Below are 16,221 nucleotides of genomic sequence, written 5' to 3' on the forward strand. Positions count from 1 at the left end.
ATTTCAAGATAATCGCCACATACGAAACTTACTAATTTAAAATATCTGTGGTTTATAGAAATGAACAATGCCAGCATTTATTTTGGCGATTTAGTTGCATAGCTTAGACATCTATATTTAAAAAACTTTTTTTTCCATCCACATATAACTCAGTTGTAACGTCCACTAATCTACATTGCGTTTTCAAATATTTTCAACAGTCAAGAAGACTTAAATGTTTGATGTGATATTTTTTTTAAATGAATATTCATCTGTCTGATCAGGGATTAAATTTATTGTGCTTGATTGATCCCTATTTTGATAGCTGCCTACTTACGAGGCTATGTCATCTAAATGTGTATTTAGTTGTATTTAGTTAATTCGTGTGTATGCCGCCAAGCAAAAAAGATTTGCATAGAAGCCACTAATGTGCCTAATATTAAAGTGTGCCCATCCACCCCTTACTCCCACTCCCACCTACATACTGTATCCAGCTCATGAGTTATTCCCATATATGTCACCAGTCTGAACCGCATTATTATCACAGAGGTTCAGTGGAATCATAGGAAACAATCAGGCAGAGAAAACTCACTGACGTTGCCACCAGTAGTCATGTCACTGTACGTGTGTGTGAGATTGTGGAGGGTGTTGTGTGATCTCACTGTGTTTCCTGTTTCTCGCACCACTTCTCTGAAGACTCCTAAGAACTGGTAGCTCTGACCTAAATACTCGCAAACACACACACACACACACACACACACACACACACACACAGAGGCTTTCTTTATTGCTTTATTTAACTCAACGTCAGAGGAAATCTACAGATGGCTTAGGGTCAGAATCCCTCAGCCTGTCTGTGAATTTAACCGTCCTTGCCTGGTTATGACACTATTGTGATCATCTGCCTTTTTGATTTTTTTTTTTTTTTTTAAATGAGTGAAACAAACACTCATTTAAAGTTGGTCATTACAGCCTGTCAGGGTCCACTCTTCCAACATGGACTTTGTTTTGGTAAGTTATCCAAATCAGATGTTTTATTTGGATCATCTTTACGCTTGTTTCAAGGATTAGTTAGCCTCTATGAGTAGATTTACATCATCATTGCTTATTGTCGTAGTAGCTGTTGTTTCGGTCTTGCTTGAAAGTGACCAAACAAACACTATGTCTCAATAGTTGCTAGATAAGGTCAATTTAAGGAATTGCTTCCATTTTTAAATGCTTCTATTCTTTTAAGAAATTGTCATTTGTATATTTTTGGGTGACTGTGAATCATGGTACAGCATCACTGACTATTGAACACTGAGAGAGAGTTATACAGGATAAGCACAGTCTCACTATGTCTGTTTTTAAGAGTTAACATTAAGGCTCAACATGTTGCTGCTTATCAGTTGCAGTAAAACACCAAGGTTTCTGTGTTGAGAGGAGTCATGAACTTATCTGTGGATGAATGAAGTGAGGCAGGTCTCCTGATTAATGGGGCTCATGGTATCTAACCTTATAAATTTGCTTCATTATTATTATCATTTAAAGTATTGCTAAATCTACTGATTGTTCGAATAATTGATCGGTCTTAAGAATGCTAGCAAATAGCGAAAAATGCCCAGCACAAGTTTCCGAGTGACATCTTCAAATGTCTTGCTTTGTTCAATCAATAGTCCAAAGTCCAAAGACGGTTACTCATAAAAGCCAAGAAGAAAATATCCAACTTTGAGAGACTGAATGCTTGGCATTTTTGTGATTATCAAAATAGCTTTCAATCAGTTTTCTGTCAAGCGACTAATCAATGAATCAACCGATTGTTTGAGCTTTAAGATTCACATATTTATGCGCCTTTGTGCCCATACGATATAAAGACGTAGAGCCAAACCCAGAGCTTCTGTTGTCGTTTGCGGTCAGATTTAACTCTGTAAAAATAGTAATTAACAACACTCCTGCAACCCTGCTGCCATGTGCTTTCTGATCACTGCCCAGCCACCACAGAACAGGTGCCTCTTTACCCACAATCCAGTTTTCTGTGGGGTTTTGAGATCTGAGGGCAGCTTAGGATTCATTTTTACTCCTATTCCTATTTTGGTTCCCATATTTCCTTTCCATGCCTCCCTCCTTGTCTCTTCACCTCATCTGCGGGTGAGAAAAGGTGTGACCTGTGTAAAGGAGGTCTTTAGAGAGGAAAGTTTGTTTCATTCAAAGAGTTGCAGACGGAGTTTGGGTCTAACTTCTTCCGTGTGTGTGTCTGTTTTAGTAAGAGACAATCCATGCAGCAGCATCTTCTTCTTTATATCACATTAAACTGCAGTGGGAAGAAAAGCTGGGCTCACAAATATCATGTTTTACTTCTTGGCAGTTCACAATAGGTTTGGTTCATTCCTTATCAATATGCATCAGGCATGGGCTACTATAATAGAGTATTTCACAGGCTCCATCTGACCAGCAGCAAATTGATAAAACTTTTTGGATTAGTGGGTGAAAAATAATGGTTAAAGGGATAGTTTGGATGTTTAAAGGGAGGTCATATGAAGTACTTATTATTTTAAGTACAATCAAATTGTCAGATTTTACAGCTGGTAACCTTTTCTGCTCTATTGTCAAAATTGGACAAATCCCCATTAGTGTGCATAACAATGTACTTTCCTCTCTTTTGCATCTTTTCTTGTACCCCCCACCCCACCCCCTTGATATTGTGTGTTTATGTATGAGATGAGTGTAAAATATTTTAAAATGTCAGTTGATTTATGAGCATCCTCTCCTCCACACAGACCTTAAACCTTAACCTTTGTTTCAGGTTTTCCCACTGATAGTTTGCTTGCTGTCACCCGGACAGAGTTACGCTGAGGTGACAGATCAAGAGAGGAAATGCTATAGAATGTGCCCACCAGGTGAGTTTTGACAAGGAGCTGTATGCACTGGGCTTGTGTTTTACACTTGAAGTGGATGTAATTCATTCACCCTTCTCCTTTTCTCCTCTGTCTCCCAGGATATCATAAAGTTGGTCACTGCAGTGATCCAGTTGCAGTGCACAAATGTAAAAAATGTGGTGATTCTGAATACACAGAAAAAGAAAACACCTCTAAAGACTGCCTGAGGTGTAAAATATGTGAATGTAAGTGCCTTGTTCAAATATTGTTATAGGGTGATGTGAGAGATACAGTCAGCTTGAGGGATATTGTGTATGTTTTTAAGTTAAATTTGACCAAGACAAAACATTATCTTCATGCCATTCTAAACAAATGAAAAATGCAAGAAAATGAAATGGCAAGAAAGAAGATAATGACAGTGTGTGGGATGTTTTTGTGGGATATCCACAGAAAACGTTGCAGTTACAAAGGGGAACAATAGTGTAAGGTCTCAGGTTGAGGCTGTATTCTGCGAAGGCAACACATACTCATTTTAATACAGTTTAAATGGGATCTTGTCTTAAAGCTGTAGTTGTTAACTTTTTTAATGAGGCTAATAATCTGTTAAAAACAGATCTTATTCCTCTGCTTAGTCTTCTGCAGTTGTCAATTATGTCAATCACTGCTTGTGAACTGTGGTCAAACTGTGAAACTAAGCAGCGCTGATCAAATTCAAATTAAGAATCTGTTGCTGCATTGGCTATTTCTCACCTCAAATGTTTTCAGAAACATATTTTAGTGTACTGTTTAGCTGCGAAATGAGAAAGTTTGTGATCAGCTGCCATGATGAAAGCAGTGCAGTACAATTCTGAAAACATTTGAGGTGAGAAATAAGCAAGCAGGAGCAGAATCTGGATTTATATGTGATCAATGTTACTAAGTTTGACCATTTGACCAAAGCTCATGAGCCATGATAGATATAACTGATCGGTGCATCAGACACTCCTCGGCCATTATTGGTTATTTTTTATGCACTGCTGTAGATTCTGGTGAATGCCTTTAAAAACAGTAGGAAGAGGATGAAGGACCTGATTTGTTTTTCACAGATAATCTGTATCATGTATTTTTTTCACAATTTAGTGACAGTGTCAGCAAATAAGACAGAAGTTTATTTTCATAAAAATGATCAGCTGTAGCCTTTTTTTAGTTCAGTCATGACTCGGAAAAGGTATAGGATAAGTTTTGACATAGAGTTTCAAAAGTTAGCTGTGTGTTGACTTGATGAAAATAATCCCTGGATCACGCCTTCATGATAGTATTGTCCAACATGACACCTTATGGCAACCTTGTTTGTATGTTAAGAATGTGGACTAAGAAAGAAACTGTTATTTTTCACCAGATCAGGAAGTGCAAATAAAGCCCTGCACCTATAATAGTAACACGGTCTGTGACTGTCAAAAGGGATACTACTATGAAGGCTCTTCCCTCAAGGATAGATACTGCCAGGCATGCAACTGTAAAAATTGTGAGGGTAAGTGAACTCAGTCTTAGATTGGCATTCACAGCTGTCATACTGATGCATGTTTTGGTCTTTTCAATGTAATAGAAACACTCTAAAGGAAGCCATTGGGTTCTTTGAATTCTCACAATCTCATTTTTCTTTTCAGAGCCTGATAATGATCCTGACTACATCATGAAGTGCCAGCCTTGCCAACGGTAGGAGATCTTACAATATGACAGATGTCTCAACATGTGTAGATTTTGGAAAATACAGAGCTGCTACCTCAACTGATGGCAGAAATCACAGGGAAAATATAATCTTTATACTGTTGTGATAGCAAGTGTTTTTGCCATTTAATACTGTTTTGGGTGTCTAATTTATTATCGTCACTTTGTCCTTCTACTTTTCATAGTTACTATTTTTACCCCTTTCTACTCCTTTGTAAAACTTTTTTTTAGAAAAATTCATGACTTATATGTAATTTGTGTAAAGCTTTTGGCATAGCAGTAGATTCAGTGTTTTTCATGCTATTTTCTTTTTTTTTTCCTCCAAGGAGGCTCTTCCTGATTTGCTTGATATCGGAGCAGATGGATTTTTAATTATGTGGATTGCAACAATGAGTTTGTTTGTGTAGATACGACGTATCTTCATTTCTGTGATGTTTACTTTACCAAGTTAATAAAAGTACACAAAATAGTTGTGTGCTGAAACAATTATTCAGTGAATCTATTAGTCGATCGACAGAAAATTAATCTGATGATTGACTGTTTTAGTATTTTAATCAAGCCAAAAAGGCAACTTTTTGTTCACTTCTGGAACTCAAATTTTATAATTTGCTTTATATTAATTTAAATTTGGATTTTTGACTGTTTTGTGGAAAAAAGACCAAACAAAGTGCATTTTAGTCGTGATCTAAAATGTATCACTGTGGTGAAATCAGACTGGAGGAAACTTTTGCAAAATTCCAGACCTTTTTTCTCACCTCTTTCAGACAGTTTCTGTGGTTTGGTTGAGGCACTGTGCCACCTGCGCTGAACAATATAGCTAGAGATGTTAAATGTTTCAACATACTGTAAAGTCAGTTTTGTTAAGACTGTTAATAAAGTAAACTGTATACAGTACTGCTGTTTAAAGAATAGGTTCACAATTTTCCAAATAAAAACAATAGCCAGGTGCCCACAGGAACACCGAAGCTGTTTTTGCTGTAATCACTCCTATTTTAAAGGTGTAGTAGGTGTAGTTTTCCTCTCACCTGCAGTACTATTTATCAATCTAGATTGTTTGTATGTGACTTGCAGTGTTTCGGAGATATCGGCCATAGAGATGTCTGTCTTCTCTCCAATGTAATGGAACTAGATGACACTCGGCTTGTGATCCTCAAAGTGCCAAAAAATAATTAAATAAATAATAACAATCTGAAAAACTCAACAGCAATATCTCTTTTAAATCATGACCCGATCACTCAAGATAATCCACAGACCTTTTGTGAGCAGCTTTATGTCGGAAGTTTTTTTTTTCATCTGAACTACACCTACTCAGTATGAACAAGAGGGATGAATACAACATGCAAAAACTGTTTCAGTGAACATATGGACACCTGACGGTTGTGTTAAGACTGTTGTGTTAAATCCTTTAAAGCGAGAATTATTGTGATTGTGTTGTCAGAGTCCACTGTTGTTTACATTAGTCTCTTCTTTTTTCCAGGAAGGAGTGTTTGGAAGTCCCAGAATGCAAGAGGAAATGTGCAGCAAGTCATTCACGTCCACATACATCTACGGCTGCAACCATGTCTGCATCCACATCTATAATTACTGCATCTACAAAAACCACAGCTTCAAACAACAAAACGGACCCCATCAAAATTCGAGTTACACATAACGGTTAGTGCTAAATGTGTGCTGTACTTCAACAAGGGAAATGACTGAATCATGCATTGGTTTCATAGTTTTGCCTAATATTTTAAACTCACATTATGAATATTTTAATAAGTTTAACAGAATCTGGTTGAATCCCCTTTGTCCCCACCATGTGTGGCTGTTGTCGTGGATTGTTTCATGTCATGTTTTCATCATCAGTTTTTTACATAGAATAAGTATATGTTAGAATTGATGGATGGTCCTTGTTTGTCCACAGCAAAGGAAAGTCCCTGGCTGATTCTCGTGGTGTTTCTGGTGACAGTTATGGTGACATTTATGGTGTTCTGTTTGCTGCTGTTGGTGTTTGCCAAGAACCCACTCAGATTCAGCTGTCTCTGCTGGAGAACGAACAAAGACCTGGAACCGCCTGCCGAGGACCCCCCATTCAGCGGTAATTATTGTGGAATTTATATAAGCACATCTGTTCCAGTAATTGAGTACAGTTTGAGTAACTCGTGCTTCACTCTAGTATTTTTTTTTTTATGTAACTTATCCCTCAACTTAACTAAACCGAACTTTAATATAACTCCAAATGTCGATATATTTGGACTTTTTACTACAACCTTTCTATTTAGCACTGAACAGAAAGTAAAAGTTATCTATGCTCTCTTAAAAGACAGGGGCTAATACTGATGTTTTTTTTGTGAAAATGCATATGTTCCGGAAGCACTGAACACATGACTAGATACATGAAACTTGGACTATAGAGCACAAGCTGTATGAGATTTTGTAAATTGATGTTTTGCTGTTGCTAAAACTGGTCCCTGATAAATCAATGAAATCCATGGAGGCATGTGAGAAAAACAGTTTTCTTCCTGAATTCAAGGAAACACGGCATGCCAAGCTGCAGACGACTGTTTGAGACCAACAAACATCCAAACTGGCTGTTTTTAAGTGTGATATTGACTGCATTTCTAGCCTTAATAGTGGCATCAAAATAGTTGTTGTAGGCCAAGACATGATCTTTTTCTCAACCATAACGGAGTATTTTTTTTTTGCCTTAACATAACTACACGTTAACCACAGAGTTATTGAAACATAAAGAATGTCAAGTTTCAACATATTTTCTGCATAATAATGTAGAAATGTAACATATCTGTGGATTGCACAAACGTACAATAACAACATTTATTCTGGTGATTGGGTTGTAATTACTCGTGCTTAGTGGTTTGTTGGTTATCCACTAAAAAATGTGTGTAGTGATTCCTTACACAATAGAAATATGTGTAAATATATTCCAAGTTAAAGGGACATTTATTGCCACAGAAAGTATTTCTGCTATTTAACAAAAAAAAGTATTTTCAAAGAAATTCTATATATAAATTCTCCAAAAATTAGCAAGAAATTTGTAAAAAGTCAATTCAAGTTCAAATTATTATATATACATATAAATTATATGTGTGTGTGTGTGTGTGTGTGTATATATATTTAAATGTGCTTCCTCAACTGAACATGCTGAAACAGGAAGTTTAGTGATCATATCTGCTTTCCTTTCAAACAGGGCAAAACTGTCATCAAAGCAGCAGCCCAGACACGCAGGTTCGTGCTCAGTTTCATACATTTTCTCCTCTCTTTAGATTGTGACATAGATTGTAGCAGCACTGTAGGTGGACAGTCAGAGGGCCTTGTGAAAAAAAGTGTAAATGTCAATGAGAGCAAAGGTAAAATGTCGATCCAAATTAGGGTTAAATTGAACTAAAGCTGTGACAAATCAATTATAGAGAAGTGCTGGTGTGTTAGAAATGTTGAAAGATTTAATTTGTCACTCTCTAACATTTAAGAAATGTGGTTGCAAAAAAAGATTTTTACTTCCTCCTTTTTGTTTATCCTTTCAAGACACTTCACATATCTGAGAAAACACCCATGATGACTAACAGCCACAGTCCAGCCCCACCCGAACATCCAGCCCACATCGGTCCTCTACCGCCAGACGCTGAACACAAAGGTAAGATACATGCAGAATCATAGTCATATCACAAAAATATTTGCACTTAAGGCCAGCTGCGGACGCCTCAGTGGTATGACTCAGTAATTCCCATAAGCTCAGACTAGATTTCACTGCCCATGTATTGTACCTCAGTGACATGACGCTCTGGCCTCTCCCTTTTTTAACATCCATGGCCGAAACAAAGCACTGCCCATCGGCCAAAGAAAACTTTTATTTACTGCTAATATGTTTCTGAAAACAAAGTGAGAAATAGGTAATGCAGTCGTTACTGACCGGTTGGCAGATGTGTTGAGCGTCCTCAGCTCTGATTGGTTGTTTTCCAACTGTCATGGTAAATTGTAGTAAATGCCATTAGAAGCGGGCGAAGGAGGCAAAAGAATATAATTTTGTTTATCAGATTATCTGACTCATGTACCACTGTCTGAATATGGTGACAGTTTCAGCAAATATGACAAAAGTTTTTTTTTTATAAAAGTTAACAGCTATAGCTTTAAAGGCAGTTCAGAGGCTTTGAATCAAGCTGTAATGATATCATCACCGTGTAGGCAGAGCAGTTTCAGTTCTGTTGTTAGATGTGAGGACACATTCGTATTATCAAAGAAACACTTTTCCTCTTGAAAGTAAGAAACTACTTTCTCCACAAGTGTAAAGAAACGTGTGAAACTGGTTCCGATACAGAGTCAAGTCAAGACTTCTTCAGAAGTATTTATGAAAGTCCATTTCTGAGGTGGAAAATAGAAAGTGAAGAGAAACTGGTAGTATGAAGGACTGAGGGAAACACAAACTCAAACATCCTTTTTGAAAAAATGAAGTGTAGCAGGAGGTGTAATACATTAATTTAATCTAAGATCTCAGTGAGCCTGTTCAGAAATTAGAGATTAAAAAAAAGTTGTTCAAAGTCAAAATAAGGGGAGAAACCAGGTCAGGGTTTTATGGAGGTATCTCCATTTTATTGACCTTCAACTTGCTTGTGGACGAGAGACCAAAATGTAAAGGAAAAATATCTGTTTACAAAATACCCGTGTGCATGTTGATGGGGCCTTAAATGAAAAGATGGATGTAGCTTTCCTTAGTCCCTCTGGAAGGTTGTTCCAAAGTCTGGGGGGCCTGACTCCAAACGCAGTGTAACCTTTGTTTTTTAGTCGAGATTTAGGAGCCACCTGGAGGGTCAAAAGGTCAGAATATAGCATGGGGCCAAACCGTTATGGGCTTTAGAAGTGATAAGTAACTTTTTTGAAATCAACTGACAGGTAGCCAGTGCAAAGATGGCACGATAGGTGTGATGTGTTCTCATTTACTGGTACCTAAAATCCTGGCCGCTGTGTTTTGTCTTAATTGTAGAGAGGAAAAAGACTTTTATATTGCAAATGGAAAAAAGGGAACTGCAATAATCAAGCTGCGAATAAATAAAGCATGAATGACTCTTTCAAGTTTTTTAGAAGACAGAAATAATTTCATTTTAAAAATTTTCCCGAGATGAAAAGAGCATGACTGTATGACGGATTTGATGTGGCTGTTACAAAGATTCCAGTGTCACCTCACAAAACGTCCACACGGAGAGGAAAGAGTTTATGTGTTTTCGCAGACAGCTTCTTCAGCTCATTAAGTTGCCAACACATTGCACCTGTTAAAATGCAGCATCGCCAGTCATCATGCCACTCATGCCAAACATGAGAAAAAAAATGTCATGGTTACACTTTCCACCAACTGATTAGCGATGTGGTGTGTTATCTTCAGCTGCAGCACTATCACACTTGGAGCAGCAACCTTTTCATCTCTGCTTGTTTAGCACGCTATTTATCATTGATCAGCCATGTGACCCACAGTGTGGAGGTTGGAACTGGGAAACAGGACGCCCGCACTTTTTCGCATCAGTCAGCAATTCAGCGGTAGGGGAAATGGCAAATCAGATAGCAAGTGCATGTCACTCAAATGATTTGCATCCTTGTGCGTGATGTTTTAACTCCTTGACACCATCCACACATCTTCGGATGTTATTTAAAGAAATATGGAGTGTGAAAGGTCACATATATTTTCCGTGGCTTTCTTTTTACATTTCAGTAGCTCATTCTAATGATATTTAATACCTGATCAGTTTCATATAATTAAAGCAAATGACAGTCGATTAATGCTTCACTCTTTATAATGCTTATCAAGTTGTTATTCATTTATTGCATAATACAGCCCTGTGTTGAAAAAAAAAACAACACTCTGAAGGACCTTTAACATAACTGCATTTCCTGTCATTCGTAATGTCATGTTGTGCTGTCTGGCATTTGTGGCTGAGCTGAAAACCCCGTCATATTTGTAATGCTGTTGGTATTGTGGTGAGGATTACGTTTCGTCCTTTTCACGAGTTTGGGACGGTGGCTGTCTGCTTTGCTGTTAATGTATGTGGGTGGAGATTTATTATGTATATTTATTTATATTTATTATTTTTCTCAATGAGAAAAATACACTAGACTTATCCTTTAAGAGCACATGAACCTTTTCATGATGACTGCAGTCAGTGCAGGGCTGATCTTCTGGCATGTTTAACTCAAATACCTCTTTACGGTTACTGTATCTTAATGACCTTTAGTTTAGCTTGAATCTGGGTTCACATTTTGGCAACAGACAGCACGCTCTTGCAGCTGACCTTTATCCCCAGCAGAGTTTTTGGTGTCCTCTGATGGTCTTTGATTCTCTCCCTCCAGCCGCCAGACAAGATAAGCAAACAGAGCACTGGCCTGCCATCGTCCTCTACGCGATTATCAAAGAGGTGCCCCTGCGTAGGTGGAAGGAGTTCTTGCGCCTGCTGTCGGTGGCTGATCAGGAGCTGGAACGGGTGGAGCTGGAGGCCAGTTTTTGTCTGGGCTCTATGGAGAGGCAGTACCAGATGCTGAGGCTGTGGAGCCAGCACCCCTCTGCTAGCCTGAATGATGTCTTCTCAGCCTTGCACTACATGGATTTATCTGGCTGTGCCCAGCTGCTGCAGGAAAGCCTGGAGAAGCTGAATTGGAGCCCTGAAGTGAAGCAGGGTGTCAGTGGGACAGCGCAGGACACCTGAGGCTGGGGACACAAACACCATACTGTCATACAATGACACATCAGTGCTTCACCTGTGGACATCAGTTCCTGGAAAGAACGTTACTAACTGTAGCCATTACATGGCACAACCACACAAAACTGCAATGATGTCACAGATGACTCATACTGAGTAATGCAGATGTTTATTTTAATCTACAAGCGGTTTACAAAGTAATGAAAAAAAAACAGAATAAAAGAGTAGAGAAACATTACAAACGGCGTGGTTTGGGTCCACTTGTCCCCTCAAGATCCAGACACACCAAATCAATGTCAAAGAACTAGTGGCAACTAAAGGTGACTGTTGCGTGGCCTCATGGTGCCTGCGTCTCGCAAAAAAAAGATGCATCTGGACAAGCGTCAAAGACTAGAGTAGCATGTACTGTATGTTCTGCGCGTGCGTGAGAGGCCTAATACATATAAGTGTGTTTTAATCTTAGGCCCTTTTGAGCAGTGTTTTTTTTTTTTTTTTTTTTTACTTTCCTCACTTCCATTTCTCTTCTTGTGCGCTGTGCTGAACTGTCAGTCAGAGTGATTTCAACCACTGACAGGCGTTGCTGGCTTCATCGCCAGTTCAACATGCTAAATCGTCTGGTAACAAAAGTGGACAAAGGACACACCGCAAATACGAGGGAAACATACTCACCGACAGCCCGCCATTGACCAGGTGGTTTGGAGTATCAGCGCCCTGAGACAGCAAAAACCATCATCAAAACACCAAATGAGGGAATATCTTTAGGAAGAATAAGGAGGTCAGGGACTTGAATGACTAAAAACCTTATTAGGACACATTATGTTGGGTTTGCCATTAACGTCTCACCTGTCTGTTGTGTGTTACATGGCATTATGGGGCACTGTGGAGATCCTCATTGGCCCAACTACAACTGGGGTATCACCTCTTTTCCCACTTTCTTTAAAGGGTAAAGGGTATCAAATGAACTGCAGATAAGTGCATAATATTTGTGCTAGTTGTTGAGCTATATTTTACCTCTGACACTTGAAATGCAGAATGTACTGTACACAGAAAATAATGGATTTGTTGCACTGCAGAGTCAGCAGCAGAACTGGAGGAGTGGCTTCCTCTAATGCATGGGACAACAACAAGAGTAGCACAACAAAATAGTAAATGGACTCCATTTATAAAGCGGCTTTCAACCAGACAAAGCACTTTGCAAGCTGCCACTTATTCACACACCGATGATGCCAGAGCAGCCACGCAAGGCATCCGGCCTGCTCATCGGGAGCAACTCAGGGTTTCGGTGTCTTACTGAAGAATACTTTTTGTGGACAGGAAGAGCTAGGGATCAAACCGCCAAACCTTCTAATTCATCATCATCAGAATCAGAATCAGAATACTTTATTCATCCCAAGGGAAATTCTGTTCGTAACAGTGCTCCGCTCAACCACAACAAACAGGTAAGAAAAACAAGACAATGCACATAGTGCACAGAATGACAGAATAAACGATATACATAGTGCAAAGAGCAGTGCGCAAGAAATAAATAAGACTGTACAATAAGTGGGTCATTTATGAAATAACCTGACACTGTGCAGTGAGTGTGGAAGGATGACCTGCTCTACCCCTTGAGCCGTAGCCGCCCACATAAAGGACATTGAGACTTGTTACCACTCAGGCAGAACTCTAGTTATCGAAGTGGAGATTTCTTTTCCAAGAATTAAGGGAAATCCCCTCCTATGAGGTCTACTGTCAAAACACACTCTCACACACCTCTTAACCTCCAGTTTCTCATATGCTCCCTCTTAAAGGCCAGCAGCTCAGGGTTGTGGTTTTATTTCCGAATACTGTATTGTACATATGTGTAAATCTGTGAGTGTGTATTTGCAAAGCAGTGGTGAAAAGGGAGAAAAACTTCTTAATTTAAATTCCAAAGAGATGTGATTTTATACCTCCGTACATTGGTGCTTTTTTGTTCTCTCTTTATTTTATCATTTAACTAGTCAAAGTAAAGACTCTTTATCAGTTTGATTATTTAAACTGTGTGAATATTTTAGTGTGCATCTATGATGTTTGAGCAGCATGTTTGACGTCTCCTTTGTGTTTGCAGTGAAGGAAAGTCTTCTGTTACAACTCAGCTGCTCATTCTTGTTGCGCACCCTTGTAAGGGAAGTATACTGAAATCCCCAAAGGACGTCAGATTTTCAGTTTCCTGCAAGTAAATGGTGTCAAGGTGCAGCAGGCTGGGTTTTTCCACACATATTCCATCCAAACTGATGGTTTCCTGTTATGGGGTTGGGGTATCTCACTTTGAGAGTTTTTGTGTGTCAGTTCAGTGACTGACAGTAAAGGACTTGGACTTTCCAGTGAATTGAGTTTATTAATAAATGCTCTAACAAGAATCTAGGTCTGTGGTTTGTGGTGTGCCTGCGTGTATTTTACCATCACATTTCTGTTCTGTGATGTATGTTTTAATTCTAAACTCAAAGAGTGGACTGACTAACACCATCAGGGTGAGGGTGATTTTTGATTATTTTATTCCAGTCACTTTTGTGTGTTTGGTGTGTGCCTGTTGTGTTTTGGTTTTTGGTTTTTGGTCTCTCCTTTCCCCCCCCCCCCCCCATCCCTTGTCTGCACTCTACACACCTGCCTGCAATCAAGCCTGTACCTACAAGAGAGCCAGCTCAACAGTCATTCCCTGCCGAACAAGGTTTGTTGCAATTCCACCTCTGTGTCTTACCTTTTCTATTTTTTGTCCGTTTGCCTGTTTGTGATTTTTGCTAAGACCTCCAGCCATCCTGTCCACCCCTTCAACCAAAGATACCACAAGAACACCCCTCACCTCAGTCAGCTATCTTAAAGTAATGGTAACATGATAACGTTCAAACAGTATGTCGTAGGTAAAATTCTTGGCCACAAGGTGGGAGTATTAGCTGAGTCTTTGAACAGCAGCAGCTGGCGCACACTTTTGAGCACAGGATCCCATACAAAGAAGATGTAGGCAGGGTGCTTGAGGAGCTTTTATTCTTGGGGTGGATTAAACCAATCTCATGAATTGCAAATTCCGTCTCAGCACAAAGAACAGCTGTCCCACATTGTCTGTGTTCTCTGGATAGATATAGACCCAAGATATTTTTTTTCATGTTAATTAGTTTGTAGACGTACAACTGCGGCATCTGAAATTGTGACAGCTGCTTTAAAAACACATTAACGTGTTAGTATAAACAGATATGCTGCCAAGTAACTTTAGATGAGGGAAGTCATTTTACATCTGTACTCAAATGCAGAATTTTGGCATATTTTTAAATTACTCCACAATTTTAATTGCTTTTCCATGGTCACATTAGATAGGAGCTATAAATACAAAAATCTGTATCTATTATCCTGGTGGTGAAAAAAGGGGGAGACATCCCAGATATGTCTTACAATATGGCTAAGGGGAGGGGCGTGCAGCTTTATATGGCTGTATTTGGTATTTATTTTTCCACAGATTTTTAAAGGAAACATAAAATCCCCAAAATTACAGCGTTTACAATAGCCAGAAACTGTGAAAAAAGAAATTATCTTTGGATTTTCAAATTTCTGACAGTCCTTGAATACATGATGTGGGACAAATGCTTCTGTCAGAGAGACAAAACAAAATCAAATATAAGCTAAAAATGGTGATATTTCATCATTTACAATTATCATTAAACTTTTCTTTGCACACAACCAGGCAGCAAAAGAGAGTGAAAAAAACTAAGGATTTTTTTCAACTCCAGGATTTCATCTCCAGCCTCTGACTTCTATACATCAAAGGGTAGCCTCATTTTTAAAAACCCACCAACTGAGCTAATTTATGGTGGAGGGAAGGTCATGCATTTTCCACAAGTCATTTAGGGGGGCTCCTGAAAAAATATTATGACTTTGTGGCTTCCCCCTTCCTCTGATAAGTAGAGAACAGTTCCTTGGCTGTCACATTTTCACATGTTCTGCCTCTGTGAAAATCTCTGAGGGGAAATAATGAGGCATTTAAACAACCTTGTCACTTTTCTGGTTTTCAGCATTCCGATAAGCACTTACCGTCTTTTTCTGTATCAGTTATCGTAAAGGAACAGATTTTAAAGACGATTTTAAGCAGGAAAACAATGAGGGTGTCTTCCTGTGGTCTCCCTATGAGCGTGAGCGTTAGTGGTTTCCATTGGCAACCGGACCCGAGGTCCCGAGAACAACAGCTCTCGCACCGACAGCAGCAGAGAGCCAGGAGGAGTTTACCGTGAAGGGGAGCCAGTTTTGGTTGGTTTGTTAGTATCTAGTTGCTATCTCCGTGTCTCCCCGCCTGTTGGAGACTTTAAAAAACTTTGCTGCAGCTTTTGTTGTGTGAGCTGACACACCGTGTTGCCCTGGAAACTCCCAGCCGAGAGCTATTGAATTACAAAAATGGGGCCCAGGTTTTCTGTTCTCGGGACCTTCAGTAACAGAAAATGAACTGACACCGTATCGGTGAGTTATTTTCTTATTTTAAAAGTCACGGATTTAATTCGGTTTTGTTATGGATTTTTTTCTGGCAACAAAAGAAAAAGGAGCAGGTTGGTAAGCATGGGTCAGAGGGAGCAACAAATCCCCTCCACTCAGGGGGATTATAGGTTTTCTGTATGCAACAAAAAAAAAAAAAAAAAAAGAAAGAAAAAAATATATCAAAATTAGGCTTTTATTTTATTCATTATTACCATTTTTTTTTCATGTATGGCATTTTTCATTGTCACAGTGGTGGATAGGATTTAGGGCAATACATTGGTAGAAATTAAATATAACATACACAACTATGTTTTCATAATTTTGGTTTATAATTACCTGGAAATAAGAATCCACATGTTATCCATGGAGTTATTGCTCTACAGTAGCCTAGAATGGACAAACCAAAAATTGGCTCTAGATGGGGTCATTCATGTTTTCTCCTACGTGCTTGTCACACTGGAGAAGTTCAGGCTCCCAGGAAGTGCGTTGGGCTTTGAAGCCAATATTTGTAGCCAATATTTGTT

At 38.9% G+C, this 16,221-nt stretch overlaps 1 protein-coding gene across 1 annotated transcript; it reads left to right on the top strand.

The window, feature by feature from the left end:
- Positions 1 to 823: 823 nt before the first annotated feature.
- Positions 824 to 13,531, top strand: si:ch211-112c15.8 (tumor necrosis factor receptor superfamily member 1A). Its single transcript, XM_042490955.1, has 10 exons — positions 824 to 990; positions 2,762 to 2,855; positions 2,954 to 3,079; positions 4,213 to 4,344; positions 4,481 to 4,529; positions 6,019 to 6,194; positions 6,448 to 6,621; positions 7,732 to 7,769; positions 8,067 to 8,175; positions 10,875 to 13,531. Exons 1-10 carry the CDS (start codon positions 976 to 978, stop codon positions 11,225 to 11,227), a joined length of 1,266 nt encoding a protein of 421 aa, XP_042346889.1. The 5' UTR covers positions 824 to 975; the 3' UTR covers positions 11,228 to 13,531.
- The last annotated feature ends 2,690 nt before the right edge of the window (positions 13,532 to 16,221 follow it).

The sequence above is a fragment of the Plectropomus leopardus genome, chromosome 8 (assembly GCF_008729295.1).
Source record: "Plectropomus leopardus isolate mb chromosome 8, YSFRI_Pleo_2.0, whole genome shotgun sequence".
In the NCBI taxonomy this organism is placed as follows: Eukaryota; Metazoa; Chordata; class Actinopteri; order Perciformes; family Serranidae; genus Plectropomus; species Plectropomus leopardus.